General features: G+C 35.3%; 1 protein-coding gene across 1 annotated transcript in view; it reads right to left on the bottom strand.

The window, feature by feature from the left end:
• The window catches only part of COL25A1 (collagen type XXV alpha 1 chain), a 246,054-nt gene that overhangs the window by 114,281 nt on the left and 115,351 nt on the right, over window positions 1-16,422 (bottom strand). Inside the window, exons 4-5 of the mRNA XM_026050874.1 lie at window positions 16,241-16,248; window positions 14,372-14,398 (exon numbers count right to left, since the gene is read on the bottom strand). Coding sequence (XP_025906659.1) covers window positions 14,372-14,398; window positions 16,241-16,248 — 35 coding nt within the window. The remainder of the gene's footprint in view (window positions 1-14,371; window positions 14,399-16,240; window positions 16,249-16,422) is intronic.

Raw genomic sequence — 16,422 nt, 5'->3', positions numbered from 1 at the left:
AAAATGGATAGGCACATTTAGCACTTCATAATTTCAGTATGTTTATACTTAATGGAAGTATTTATATTAATATACTTGTTTTAAATACATTTTCTATGGAAAGACTGAGAGATAAAATAGGGACATCGCAAACTATTTAACTTCTAGTTTTCTGTATAAATTACAAACTCATTCCTTTTCCTTTTTCAATCCTAAGGATTGTGCCTGCCTGAAGTATTCTGTGAACAAAAACCAGTAACCAAGTAACACTTCAATAAGAGACTTTGGTAAGACCATGATTTAGCATTCAGCTGTCCAAAAAAACTACACTTTAAGGTATCTTCCAGGAAATTCTTGAAAATCTTTTAGATGATATATTCAGCACAATTTTAAACTACACGAAAGATTATCACAGTACCATTTTGGAACTCTGCTTCTATCCTGAATACATTATGTGACTAATTATTCTATTTTCCTAAATAATCTTCAGTAAGCTAGACTGCTAAACTATTACATTCAACTGTTTGAAAACTCCTGCGCAAACACGTACATAATAGGACGTATCAAAACCTCAAAGTAGGAATTTAGCTTTACAGCAGGTGTGCATGCTTCATGACAGTTACTGTCAGAGCAACTTCAAAATACGTATGCAAAACAAACAAAAAAACAATAGAACGCAATAGTAGCTTTGCAAATCAAAGGTGTAAAATGACATGTTTCCTTTTCCATCACCTACGTTAATCAAGATTGATAGAAGTTAAAAAATGTATATATATAGTCATATTCCCTCATCATGATAACATTTCAAAAGATAGATATCCACTTGTCTTTCCAAACACCCCCCACCCCCATTTAGTTTAGTAAGGCTGACTTTAATTATGTATTGTAATGTCATTTCTTAGSAAGTCTAAGTAGATTTCTCTTTAGTGAGATTTTTTTCCTCGTTTATTTGGGCAGTAAGATGAGTTCCTCAACTAGCTGAATTTCACCTACTGATGAAATATTATTAGTTCTTTTCCAATGACTTTAAGAGAAGTTAAGCATAGTGAAAGTGAACAGCTAAGAGAAAGAGTCACTTGCTCCAGGTCTTGGAGAAAGGGAATGTTTTAAATCAACCTTCACCAAGTCTCTCTAGCCAAGTCAGGACATCACTGACAAACCCAAACAGTCCAGATTATTTKGGATGGAGGAAATCTCACCGTGAAAAGGATGAACAAGGGAGCAATACATGCGTTTTCTATGCAAGTCTAAAACTATTTTGAAATAAGCCTGAAAAAAAAATACCCCTCTACTCCAAAAAGAAAAGCACTGACCAGGATGAATGAAAGTACTGCAGTACCATCCAATGGAAGTTCATTACAAAATTTCTCAAATTCTTCTCTAAAGCACTATGTATTAGCTATTGAGACATAAAGGTCAGTTGGACTGACAGTAAAGTATGTATAAATATATTTCAAGGCATTATTTAGAAGCATTTAGGAATTATTTAGAGTTTTAAATGGAGATTTAAAAAATAAATAAACATTAAGAAAAACAGAACAGCAGCACTTTTAATGCTTCCCAGTTGTGTTACCACTTACTTACAGGTCCCATTTTAACTAAGTGACCCTCCAACTCATTCAAGTTTCAAAATGGCATCTGGCTCCTCCTGTACCTACCCCAAACACTGACAACAAAGCTAAACATTCAAGATTTGAATTATGTGCTCCCAATAAGGCACACACACTTTTTATTTCAATAGAACAAAAAATGAAGAAATACATTCTTAGGTCCTTAACAACCTAGTCCTGTTCTTCCAGTCATCTCTCATTTGGTCATGAGACTCCCATCAATGTGTCCATCAGAAATTCCTTTACTATTGTCTTTGTCAAACCAACAGGGGACAAAACATTCACCTGGAAGCATAAAAGAGACTCAGAAACAAGGCCAGGAACAGCTCTAACAGAAATCAAAGCGCCATACTCAGACTACATCTCCAACACTCAAAAAAGCCAAACAATACAATATGAGGCTCTAAAAACTGAGATTCCAATTCATGAGTACAAAGATCATGAATCTTAATGTTATTCCAATTTTTATTTCCAGACATCTGACAAATGTAGTGCCTTCAGTGTAACCAAACTGGCCCATGTAAAACAATAAGCCTATGCTAATARTAAGCTGCCAAGCATAACTGGCAAGTATTTTATGCATATTCTGCTGTTCTTGTCACAACAAATAATGGCGTTTTTTTCATACTTGTTAATATCTGTGTGAGTAGTTTCTTCTTTAATTTCAATAAACAAAAGTGCTCTGGAGGTATGAATTTCATGAAGTAGTTCTAACAAACAGAATTGGATAAATTAGAAATTAGAAACCATCAGTAATGGGGAATAAGTGGAATATGAAGGATAATTTTAAAGACTCCAGAATAAACGYAGCAGAACTCCAAAACTCTTCCTTGGAGAATCATTACTCTAGATTACTAGACTCCTGTTCAGGAGACCTACATATAGCCTGAATAGTCTAATAGCTCCTTCACAATTATAAATCAGGTTGCTTATATGTAAAAGCAAGCAATGTGGAGAGAAAACAGTGCTCAGAACTCAGCTATTCACACAGTGGCTAAAATACACTAAAAGCACTGCATATGGTAGCAATAAGGGAGTACAAACAGTTCTATATAAGAAAAATTATAGTTGCAGTTTTTCAAAAACATAGCTTGCAGCTGAAAATTAATCACCAAGATACCTTTTTTAATAWTTTTTTTTTCCAGGAAATCTAACAGTTTGTGAGGCAGATACTTTTTAGAGTATCTGAGCAGTATTACTTTTCTCCCTTCAGGAATACATTTGTAAAAATACGTGATAAAAGAACAGAGCACACTAAGTTGGAACAAACTCTTCTAAAGGACTAAGGCAGACATCCTTTAATTCATCATGGCCAAGACCATATACACCACAAATGCATAGGAGGAAATGTCCAAGTATGAATGTGAACCCAAAATCATCAAGCACCATTTCTGTCTTCAGATCTGGACTGGAAAGAGGATTATCTGCAGAGAGACACTGTCTTTTTCTTCACGGCCTATAGATCTCAACAGTGTCAGCAAGATTTGTATGGTCATGGCTGTATGACAAAAATTACCACAAATGGAAACTACTGCAGATTCCTGTTAGATCCAAACCAGCACAGTAACTCCCTCCTGCAGTAAAGAACAGTCTTGTAGGCTGTTTTGTTTTGTTTTTTTTTAAATTGATTACTTATCACTAACATTGTCTACTATGGACTAAAGTTTCATACATGAAATACTGAAATAATATTCAAAAACTTCTACAGGGCAAAAAGAAAATTATAAAACCATCATGCCTTATATTGGTAAATCATTCAAGGAACAGTGAGTTGAAAAACAGCACATTGCGGCAGCCTGCTGTTAAATAATMAACTGCATTGAAATTGCTTACTCCCATATGCTTCATTCATAAAAACATTATTGTGAAGGACTGCAAAACTACTTTTTTTCCCATGAAAATACTTCATTATGCTACTGAATTCCAGTGTAACTTGACAAGTACTTGAATACTATTAAGAAATGTACAGAACAGAATGAAGTCTCCTACCCTGTACCTAGAAGTTCTCGTTTCTCTTGAAGAAACTGGAACTCCTGTATCCATAAATAGAAAGCATACGGCTAATTCATACATGTTAATGTCACTCTGTGAATATATTTGATGCAGTTGGTGCCATGTTGATGATAAAACAATAAACTGTGAAAAATGTCACTTCTCAAAAACTAGCTGGCCACAGTTCAGGAAGAGATAGATTGTTCTAACAGCTGCGGCATGACAACTTTGATAAATTACATTTTTGYTCTCCAGGAATAATTATGAGGAACTCTTCTGTTTCCCCACACCATCATGGAAATGAATCCATTTGCTCACACATATCATAGTAAAAAACAATTTTGTGTTATTAACTACGTTTTGAGGGTATTACAGAATATGTAAAAATTATTTATCAGTTCATCTCTTTTTTTTAAGGTTCTCTACAAAACATTCCTTTATGAGAATGTATCAAGGTCTATTAAGAATGAAGAGGAAAAAAAATCCGTTCTTCTGGTAACACAATACCATCAAGAAATAACTTTTAGATGACAATTTCCAATCTTCCCAGTGGAAAGATCAGCCTTGAAAAGTAAGCAACAAGAGCAAGTACATAAATTGATTTTTGTTCCATCAGGATACAAGGAATCTGACCATCATGCTCCTTCCTGCCTACAGAGACAAATTTTGAATGGTGTGTTTGCAAAGAATTAAGAAATAGGTAGAGCTGCCATGCAGGTATTTCCTTGCTGGCTTCCAGCAAAACTTATCTACCAGAGCGGATACAAATCCATACAAAGAGAACTATAGCTAAAGGTTTTAAAAGAAATTAAAACAAAAGCTCAAGGCACAAGTTTATTTATGAACAAGCATGCAGAAAAAAAATGAAACTCTTTTCTCTATCTCTCTACACAAATGCAGCACTTCTGCTTGGTGTACAATAAAGGAAGAAGTGTGAAGAYACACTGTGCTACAATCCAAAGCAGGTGCTTCAGCTATGCACTGCCATATGCATTCAGATATGGGAATATCAAATTCCACACACGCAAGCCCATTCGGATGCTGCTGCAATKTACGTACCAGACTTAAAAGACAAAAGTATATACGTAGCTCATCTAAATGAACTAATGCTCCTTTAAACATACCATAGCCTTCATCATCCCTTAAAACGTGGCCACGCTGCCTATACCTCCAAAATGAATGTAAAATCAGCACACTGTTGCAAAGGATAAAAYATTAAGAAAAAACACATACAACATATGTAAAAATTCACTTAGTTTCAGGAAATAAAACTGAATCAGGGATACACTAAACCATTTCTCATTCTGTCCTCCTGAAGTGTTTCCTCATATAGGTTTTAACGATGCATCATCTGTTCTATTCCCCCATTTAACAAAAGTGGAATGTAGCAAGCAAACAACRTAAACCTGAAGAAGGATCATTTCCAGTTCTTAAAGTCAAGTTTTCATTAAAATCTTACAATGAAGTTTACTGAAAAATAGTTTCCAGGAAGAATATTAATGTGAGTATGAAAACAAAATAACTGGGCTTGTAATGGCCAGGATTATAAACCACATAATGTGCTCAGACAAGCAGAAAACATCTTTTTTGGCAARGCTGTGCTTTTACTAGTTCAATTAGTTTAACTAGGGAGCTAAATTCTGCTTCATTTCTTGCCTTATTATCCCACTAACCTCAGAGAGTCCTAGCAGCCTTTCCTGCCAGACAGTGAACAATTTAAACTCGAAGTGTAATGCTTGGGGGTTTATGACTAGGTTGAAAGTAGCAGATATTTGGCATAGGTTGACCCATTCAAAAGAGTGTGGCAGATAAGGCAGAGGAGCAAAAGTGAACTCTGTGTTCTTTAGAACAAGCTCAAACACAATGCATGCCTCAAAGTTGACAATTAAGACTATCTGGAAAGGAGGCAATATCTGAGACGGAACAATCCTTCTACTGATAACCAGAATTTTAAAAAGAGATTATTAGAAACACTTAAGAACTTTCTATCTTTTATTATGTCATGCAAGGGCATATATGAAAAGGATTAAATATAATGCTTGTCATTATAATAAAAAAAAAGAGGTGGTATCAGAAGCAGAAGTTTGAAAGACTATAGATGCAATACTATATTGGCAGCTAAAACATTTGAGGCACTAAGAAATCACACTGTTGGAAAGAAAATCAAACTAAAGACAGAGGAGAAGGAAGAAAAGAAGAAGAAATCCACCCAAGAATGAGGTATGGAGCAGTCAGTCAATGAAGGGGAAAAACCTGGAGTCAAATGGTCATCAGCAAGAAACTGATTTATTTCCAAGAAACTTGGTTTATTCACAACCATCTGGAAGAGGCTAGAGCAAGGATCCTGGAAGGACCTACCCATTTTGACCTAGGGAATCAGCAGCAATACTTTTTCAAATATCTCCAGTTCTCACACACTCCTCTCCCCTCTTTTCTAATTTCAGACAAATTATGCAACTTGAGTTCAAGTCCACACGTGAATAGGTGTATCCCAAAGGTATACATTTTAGTGAAAAGGTTTTTAAAATACTACATTTCCCAGTCTCAATAATCAATTCAAATTTATAATCTCTAAATTATAAACTGTATGAAAACACACACAAAATCTCAAAAAAAAACCAAAAAAAAATTCAGAACTTTTTCAGACGTAACTGGATTTCAAGTTTATAAAAAGATTCTTGCAGAAACTGATGACAGCATGAAGAATAAAATGGGTTTCTTTCGATTCCTATCTAAGGAAAAACAATTTCCACRTGATGGCAATACCAGATTACAATTCACATACCTTGAAGGCACAGACTCAAAATGAAAGATCTTCTATCATATGGAGAATGGGAAAAAAATCAGGATAATTGATCCATGCAGCTAGAAGTGGGAATGTTGAGGTCATTTCCTATTGAGGGATATAGTGAAGAATGGCTAATCAGTCAGACTACCTATARGAAAACCACTCACTACCTATAAGAAAGCCTCACTCACAATGAGTTTTCCTATTAAAAATAATTTAAAAAGGAAAAACAAACAAAAAAAATCCAAAATTTCATACTTGCACACTGATGGGGAATGTAAACACTAGGTCGTGCATGATTGAAGTTACTGAACTGCTATRAATTACTCTTGGTGCTTTTCCAAAAGCTCTCTATAATCCCTTCTCTCAACCTCTGCCATCACCTATGGAAATCTGCACCACAGTTAATAAGGTTCACTGAAGCAGACTGCAAGCAGCAGTCTAAAATCACTCAAATTGCCAGAAGACAGAAGATAGCATGAGCATCTAAAACCATGAATTAAAAAAAATAAGTAATTTAAAAGTAAAACATGAATTCCAGTCTAGGGATAGAATTACTGCTTCATAAAAATACAAGTACTGATAAATAAAACACTTCCTCAGCATTTGCACTTTTTTTTTTTTCTCTGAAAAGGTCCCACTTCTACTTTACCCACCCACAACAAGCAGTACTTATTTGGGGACTATTTGTCCGAGTTAGCACAAAAATTGACAAATCTACCATTACCATACCTTAGGTACAATTGACTTGGTAAAATGAGGAACAGTTACACAGCAGTAGCATGACATTCATAAATTTCCAAATATTTCCTGGATTTATCAAACATGAGCACRCAGCCATTTGTCTTGGTAAGAATATCATGTAACAGCAAGAAATTGATTTTTATCTTAAAACTTAATATTTCATTCAATTGATGAGTGCTCATGCACATGATTGTTTTTCATCATGCTCCTTTTGTGAGGTAAAGAGGCTAAATTCTGCTCAATTACACTGGGAATAGCTACTGTAAAGTTGTACCAAATGAACCAAAAGCTCTTAGCTCACTGATTTTCTGTCAGACTACCACTACAATACCATACAGCTTTCAAAATCAKTAAGTAAGACTAAATGTTAATTATTTTCCAAAGCCAAAGGAGAAAAAAATAAATCTTGAGAGAATGATTTATGACCTGTATCCTATACAATCATGGAAAAATCTCTGAACGACATTTTGCACAGCTCTTATAAATCCTTCCTTCCAGAAAAGCATGCCTGCTTTCAGAAACAAAACTGCTTTAAGTAATCTCAATTTTGGTATGCACACTGTAGCTGAGAACTCATAACTCATCCCTCCATAACGGAAACTAACAGCAGTTCTCACTGTACCCCAGTACTGTCCTTGTAAGGAAGGAAGCAAAAGGCAGATTTACTGCATCCTGCCAAAAGACCTCCAAAAGCTGATAAAAAGGAACTCAAGGTTTTGTCCTATCAACTAAACTTCTACATTCAGAGAAAAAGAGAAAAATCACAGGACAGAAAATCTCACTAGCAGGATAAATGCAAGCCCTAATTCTCTTCAGTGTTCTTACTGGATAATGCTAAATGGTATGTGGCCCATCACAGTATTTGAAATAACTGCACAGTTGCAGTATTKTGGCAATGAGGTGAGCTCAAGATGCCATTACTGGATCACAGCCTTCTAGGTCTCAGTATGGAGAAAATTCCTCGTTCTGCTTTGTGAGGATCACTAGTTCAGATGCTTGCCTACTCAGATAGCCCTTTCTGTATACTGTCTATGTAACAAATGGGAACTAAGCCCTAAGTGCAGAGGGAAGCAGCTGTTTGGAAACCACAGAGCACAAGAAATTAAGTCAAGCACCTCTGTAAAATTTTCTTCAGCAAATTTTTACACCCCTTGAACTTACACTACAATTAAGAACACACATAAGCATACACATCTGGGAGCTGTGTGGGTAGCAATTTTAAACTTAACCTTCAGCTCYATTACAGAGCCAGCACTAAAAAAAAGAAAATTATATCTCACATTTGCCATTCTCCTTCATGATGAACAGATTAATGATTTATGATCTCTTACCCGAGTTTGGCTTTGGATTGGAGGGTTTGGATTTCCCTCCCCATTTGTGACAGAAGTCAAAGACATTTGTTGCAAATGATTTTTTTTTATTTTTTTATTTATTTTTTTTGTCTTTGATTCTCTCAAGACAACTTCTGAGAGACAGGGCAGTTCAAGAAAATTGTACAAGGTTACCCACTATGATAGGTTACCCACCTATCTGCATGAAATTGTCACAAATATGTTTTGAGAAACAAGGCCGAGAATTATCATTATGTTGGCCAAAATATTTGGACACTAAATTTTGCTCAAGGGTTGTTCATTTCATATCAGAAGAAAGCTATTTTCCATTACGCTGTTGAATTGCATTTTGTGTTTTAAGGCAATGACTAGGAAGTTTGCTTTAAGTGGGTTGCCCAGAAAAAAGGTGAGCATGAATGATCTTATGTGCAGCTGCTTGACCACAGTCTTCTCCACACCACCTTCTCTGTCTGCCAAACCAAAATCAAATCAGTCTACTCTGTCAAATAAATGATAAAGCAGTTTGTTTATTTCCCTGCCTCATCTATGAATACTTGATTATAGAAGAGGAAAGGCTAATTCTTTAAGGTTACTAAAAAATAACTATTTGGTACTATCTCTCTGCCATTAAATACAACACTGCACTTACCTGTTCGTGTATGGTGCTATATTATTCCGAGACAACAAGCATCTGTGAATCTAGCCTCAATTACATTGATATATACTAGCTTCTAGCATGCTCAGTTCTCAGTACACACTGACATTTAATTCCCTAAGTCAGCTATTGTGAAAAGTGCTACACAGAGATGTTGATTTTGTAAGACATGAGTTCACACTCCACGCATCTGAGATGAAAACGGTTAAAGAAAGGGCTTGGGAATACCATACGTGGAAGCAATTGTCTGTACTAGTAACAATACRTTGAGGTAATCATTTTGTTTTATTATCCTACTAATTTTTCACAGCTTTATTTGCACTGGCATGTAGAAAAATGAAACGAAATAACCTAGAGAAATTAAAGAGCCTAAATGAGAACACACTATGCTGGCAGGCATTTTCTGCTGCACAAATCATTTTTATAAAGTTACCATGTGAAGCTTCCACTCTTTTTTTTCTTTTTTTTTTTCCTGTAGTGGCAAATGAGGAAAAGGGTAGAAATTTCTTCTTGCTTTTAGACTGCTGCTGGCTTTTGGAGGTGAGGCATTTGTTCCTTCACTGTCACATCACATGTATGGAATAGCTTGGGACACTTTGAGCATCCTCATGGGAGTTGGAGGAATCAATACTGTTATTTATGCATTCAGCATTACCTAGATATAATGGATGAAAGGATTCATCCCATAGTTCATTCATAACAGCAAACATAACAAGCGTTTAATAAACATGCTTGGATGTGTTGCTGCAATTACTATCTATAACACAATATTTATAACAACCTGAAATCTAATGAGGTCTCCACTTTTTTTAAGTCAATTTTTATATGGTATCTGAAATCACTGCAAGAACAGCATATGAAGAAATTAAGCTGATTATATTATGCATTATTCACACATTTGAAGGTTATATACACATTACCAACATTAATGTGTCCTACTTCATTACCAAAGCTACAGTTACTACTCACACAGCTGCATAAATTTAAAGATTCTTCCACAGTTCATAAGAAGATTTAGAAGTTTATTAATTCTTACCATGCAGCATTTTATTTATTTTACTACTACCAGATTTTTACAGTCTTCCTGATTCTCACTGCAAGCTTTTATGCCTGCTTAAATCAAAGAATATATTTGGGAACACTGTAAACGTTGCTGCTCCTGAAAATTCCCAAATCACTGGGTTATAATTGTTAGGAAGAGTTTGAAGGTGTTAAAGCTTTCTCTTAATACACATACCAGCACAACTTGCAACAAAAGGATTCTCAACCTATACTATGGGATGCCAGCAACAAGGAAGAATGGTGTAATCCACTTTTTTTCCAAAGTAGGCTTTATCACTTACTTGCCTGAATATTAACTATCCAAGAATATAATTTTGAGATTGCAGCTTTAAAACTGCAATTCAGACAGCATCTATGGTTCTGTATCAAGGCAAAACTTTAATAAGCAAGTTATCTGCCTCTGCCTGACCACAGTTCAATGCTTGCATCATATAACACAAGCCTGGCTTGAAAAATATTATAATGGTACCCCAAAGGCAACTAAAGACATCAATTCCAATAGCTGCAGATACTGCTTGGTGCTGAACTTGACCCATCTATGCAAAAGCCATGCAAAAGGCTGAAAGCACCCTTCTACAGTTGTAGAAACATGTTTTTCCTCTATGCTCTATTAGGAGAGAGCTGAATGTCRTATTTTCCCTACCTTTATTCCTACAATTGCCAGTCTGATTATAATATAAAAATCCATTTCTTGCACTAGGTTTCTCTTGCAGCAATGAGGCACTTGTGTGCATYGTACAAAGGTCTAGGGAGGACACGAAGTATTAGGATTACATTCCAGCTGGCTCAAAATATGTTTCTGGAATATTCACTCTAATGAATGCCCAGTAGATTTCATTTAAACTCATCTTGAGCTGTCATTGCTTTTGTAATGAAACTAGAGCACTGGCAACCCTTCCGAACAATGGGCAAGGAGTAGTTGGTTAGGAATAAAGAAATCAGCAAATCAATAACCTTTTGACTTGGACAGGTGATCAACTGCATCTTTCTGAAGAGAAAGAATATTCTCTCCACTTTTTGAGAAAAAGCAGGAAGATTAAGATTCCAGGTTAACTGGCAACTTCATCTCTCCCAACACATTAACCTCTGTCAAGAGTAAAAAGAAGGATAAATTACATAGAGCAAATAAAACACCAAATCAGAGCACAGTGTCTCCAAAAACCTTGTAAATGCATCTGCTGCACTGCAGACTGACATCATGTAAGAATGTAAGAGAAAAATCAACTGATCCTCTTTCCTTTTCTGAAGAATGCTATATGGGCATCTTCATACTCTGACACTTTATCCTGAAATCCAAAGATAATCTCTTTACCATAAAWACAAAACAATTTCCAGGATGTTTTATTCATGCCAAGTTTGATACTTTCTCATAGAAAATTGTGAATAACTTGCTTATTTAACCACCTGCTCATAAGATTCTCTTTTTCCCCTTAGAGCACTGCATTTTCTGTATATCACAGTTCCATCTCCATGTGAGGAGGAACTTCTAGGGTGACAGAGCAGTGGAACAGGCTGCCCAGGGAGGCTGTGGAGTCTCCTTCTCTGGAGGTCTTCAAAAYCCGCCTGGATGCCGCCCTGTGCCMCRTGCTSTRGGTGTGCCTGCTTGAGCAGGAAGGTTGGAGTAGAGTAGAGGTCCTTTCCAAACCTAAACATTCTGTGATTCTGTGAACTCCAAGTTGTTGAGGTTTTTTAGCCAAGTTCCAGCATTATTTTTCAAGTGACACATTGTTAGAATTAAAATCCTGCAAGAAGTATCTTTCTTTTTTTTCCTGTAATGMCTATTGTCTTGCTTTTTTTCTATGTAAAAAGATGTGATATCCTATTTCAATTACAAAAAGTTGTAAGTTACAATTCTCAGTTTATTCTCTCCATTTGCTATACAAAGCTCTTAATGAGAGAAAATGAGCTGCACCAAGGGGTGCTTATTATAGTCCTCATGGTGCCTGAACATATCAATAACCAGTTAAACATACATTTAAAAACCTCTTAATAACTGCAATATTGATCAATAGTAAATCTACCTTATTTTCTTAACTTTTGACAACAGCTGTTTCTGGAAACTCAGATTTCTCACTATATTTCCTTTTACTACCATTACTACTGCATCTTAAAGTACCTAAAAAAATCAGAACAAAGATTGACAATAAAAAYTTSGTCTTTGCTTGGAGAAAATTTTGCTAGCTTCCATGCGTCTGTATTGCATCATTTTGGTCTACCAAGAAGAAAGTTTTCTAGAAAGCTATATGTGGTGGTTATACCTCATTATCCTCACAGAATATCCCATAAAGTTCAATAAAGATTAAAGTAATAAGGTTTCTACAAAAGCTAAATGGACTCTAGAGAAATAACTTTGAACAYTAATAACACTCTTTTCATAGAGTTCTACAGGACTGTGTAAGTACTTTTAAAGTGCATCTCACTTGCTATTACCCATTTCCTATTCAAAGCAAGAGTACATGACTGTGATTGAGAAGGTCTACAGGGTCAGGAAAGGGAGAACTTACCAAATCCAGTGGTACATGCCACTGAAGACACATATATGCAAGTGCATACATGTCATGCATGTATGCTTGGCTGCACTCATATGCAGCAAGGCACTGAGCTTCGAGTTTGAACATAATAGTGCTGTTAGATCCACCCATTTTAATCACACAGCTTTTGAGAACCCACAGCAAACCTCTCGGACCAGGACCAGGCCTTCAAGCTCTGAAGAAAATTGTTTTTAAACCATCCCTAAGGAGCCTTTGAAATATGYCCAAGTCCATCACTTGAATATCTCTATTCATTTCTTCAACTTCCACGTTAGTCCAAGAAATTAAATCTTGAGGGCTTTTGTGCTTTGCACAGCACAACCTTTATTTTGTGTTTTAAGGTTGTTAAATGGATTAAGAAACTCCAGATATTTAATTTCCATAAAAGCCAGGTCCCAAGTATCTGAAGGATGTTGCCACCTCTTTTTTCCCTTTTCTTTCTTTTTTCACTGTTCTTACAGATCACAGCCTCTGTGTATACAGCTCACAGCTGGATGATAAGCAATAARGGGTTTTTCTGAAGCTTCTCCCTACTTTTCCTATGTATACACACACTCACACCTAGACACCCAGATTAAGTACCCAAGTGGAATTGGAACACATGTTCTAAAATCCAGTAATGTCTTCAGTGCATCTAAGCAGAACTCTTGCTACTGATAATGAACTCCTCGTAAGTTTACTGTTAACAGTAGTTGAAAGTCAAGATATGCATTGAATGTTGTGTCATTTGTAACATTTCTCAGTAAATGCAAATACAAAAGGTGACAGAGAAAAATATTTAAATTGGTCTCCATCTGCTTTCTAAGTGAACGTCTATAGTTTACATGCACATTGAAAAATTAGGCAGTTATCTATCTGAAATACATATGCAAATAGAGTGGAAGGGCCTAAAGATTTATTCATCATACTTTAATAGAGACTGTGTACTATGTATGTATTGTCTCTGAAATGCACTCACTAACACATTTTTTGTATTAGAAACTAAAACTTGGTTTCTAATACATAAGTGACATAGGCATACACTTCTTTTCTCAAATAACGTCAAATCAGCTTGCCTATTTGAAAAAATATTTATGTATACATATACATTTGAATACACTTGAAGATGCATTATTTCATATATTATAGTTTTCAGACAATGARTCTTAAGGACGTGAAACAGACACACAAAAGCATTACCTACATTATCACAAACTTGCTCTATGATAGGCACACAGCCTACCTAGGACTGTTGTAATAGCATTTTCTTTGCTCAAAATGCATTGAATGAGGCAGTCAAAAGATCTGAATAACATCAAAATGTGGATGTTCCACATGCCAGTTGAACAGCTTTCTAATATGGAAAATTGAATTACATTATTCTGCTAAGGACTTTTTTTAAATTATAGTAAAAGATTAATGCTGTATGTAAGAACAAAGAGACTCAACACAAACTATGCACAATGCCAAACAATTAGTGCATTATTTACACATTGTAGATGTTCGTGACTCAGACTCTTTATAAAAATGTCTCAAAGAATCTCATTTTTTGTAAAAATTTTTAAGGAAAGGCTTGCATTTTGCAGACATCTAAGAAACGGAAAATAGCTTTTTTTWWAAAAAAAAAAAATGAAGCACAAACAAAATAATCAACATAATTTTAGAATAATATAAGCTATCATAAAGACGTGACGAGTTACCGGATAGCCATTTCGCCCTGGTAGACCCTGGTGGAATGAGATGAAATGGTATGACACACATTAACAACAGTCATGACATATGACATAACAAACATGCAATGTACATTGTTGACAAGTTAAAATTCACATAATCATCAATTTTTGGTACGTATCAGTACTATGGATGAACAAATAAGGAACAGGTACTACTGCACAGTGAATAAAAAGGGCTTTGGTGACTGAAATTGTATATATATTGTTTTAAGTTGAATCAACATTCTAATTAAAAATTTGTCTCTAATTCTAAAATTCCTTTTGTTACCCAAAGCATTATGCATGTAGATTCAAGGGCAGTATGTGGCTAACAAAACAAAGTTTTGGTGTTCAGGTGGCAAAATAATATATAGCTGGGCTACTCCTACAATATAGGTATCAAAGAAGAAATTTGAGAATACCTTAAAAAAATGAAAACCTCAAGACCCTGACCTACTACACATGACACTCAGTAAACATGCAAAAAGAAAAAAATTAGAGTACTTCAGGAGCCTTTGAAAATTCCACATGAAAGCTTCAAATTAAAACTTAAAACTACTCAGTCTTGRGATCTACTTTAGGGTTATATTAATACTGTGAGGATCCAGACTATTTTCTAAAAATGGACCTATGCTAAAATAGTAGAGAGCTAAAGCCAAAAAGTAGACATCCATAATAAGGCTTATAGGGAACAGGGTGCTATGCAGGTCTTGCCACGGGAAAACCACTGGCACAATGACATATTCTTTYTCTTTGCATTTCATGAGACGACTGCAAAAAGAGGAAGACAGGGTTCCTTTCAAAAAAMCAGCACCATTATGTATTCAGGCTCACTTTTCACTGAGGGCTTGTTAAATAAGTTTGATGCTATGAACTTCTAAGTATTCAGTCAAAAACTTTCCAAGGATGAGTAGTCTGTTCAGTTTGAACGGATTACACTGACATCAGTAAGTCACACAGCAGAAATTCAAAAAAAATTTTTTTCACTACTCAAATGTGAATGTAGCATAGAATTGATGAATAATCTGGTCTTGAACACATTGTGGAAATATTGCATATATTTAAAAAAAAGTGAAATGCCTTCAAATAATGTATGTCTTATTTTTATGATTACACTGTTTTACTATATGGTACAGATCGCCTGACAAACACAAATACTTGAAATAGATGCACTTAWTCATATACTTCAAGTCAGACTTTTGACCTGCCTTGGAAATCTATTACCATAACAAAACCATCCCAATTGCACACGCACTGCATGATGAGCACAAGATTCAACTACCTAAGCAGTTTTTTTTTTTCAGTAATTTTTTTACACAAGCATTTATTGTGATAACTGTACTAGAATGAATTGGACAACATACCCTACTGTAATTTCTAAGGAGTCTCTGCCCAGGACTGCAGAAACTGCAAATTCTCTGCCCAGTAAAATGTAAGTGAAGCTGAACCTAAAATAGCATACTTTCACATTTTTACATAGTAGCAAAATTTCCATCACTAAGTAATGAATAGTTTCCATCACTAAGTAATGAAGTAATCACTAAGTAATCACAAAGTAATCACTAAGTAATCACGAAGTAATACTTACATGGAAATTCCAGTCCAACCTGCTAGCTGGAGTGCAAAATGTAAAGCTTTGCAGTTTTAAGATTTTTTTTGTCCATCCCTCCTTAAGGAATATTCTAATTAAATCATTCAGCTCCAAAATAACTTAAAAGGATTTGTGCTGTTTAAGTACAAATATAAAAATTCCCTCTTGATAATAATACACAATCAGTTTATCACAGTGATCATTTAACAGGATATAACAGATTCCACCTGATTCTGGAAAACTCAACAACATATCATTGTACTTACAGGAGGTCCTGTGGTGAGGGATGGGGAAGGAAGTGACAAAGACAGAGAGAGAGGAAAAAAAAAAAAGAGAGAGCGAGAGAGAGAGAGAGAAAGAGAAAAAAAAAAAAAGAATACGTAAGTTTACAAAGTAATTACAGGAGATAAATCTGTAGGAAGCCAAGCATGAGGCTTCAGGATTATAG

Source organism: Nothoprocta perdicaria, unplaced genomic scaffold (genome assembly GCF_003342845.1).
Source record: "Nothoprocta perdicaria isolate Ctin4 unplaced genomic scaffold, notPer1 scaffold_71, whole genome shotgun sequence".
NCBI lineage: Eukaryota > Metazoa > Chordata > Aves > Tinamiformes > Tinamidae > Nothoprocta > Nothoprocta perdicaria.
Note: the sequence above shows the minus strand (reverse complement) of the source record. Positions and strands in the feature narration are given on the sequence as shown.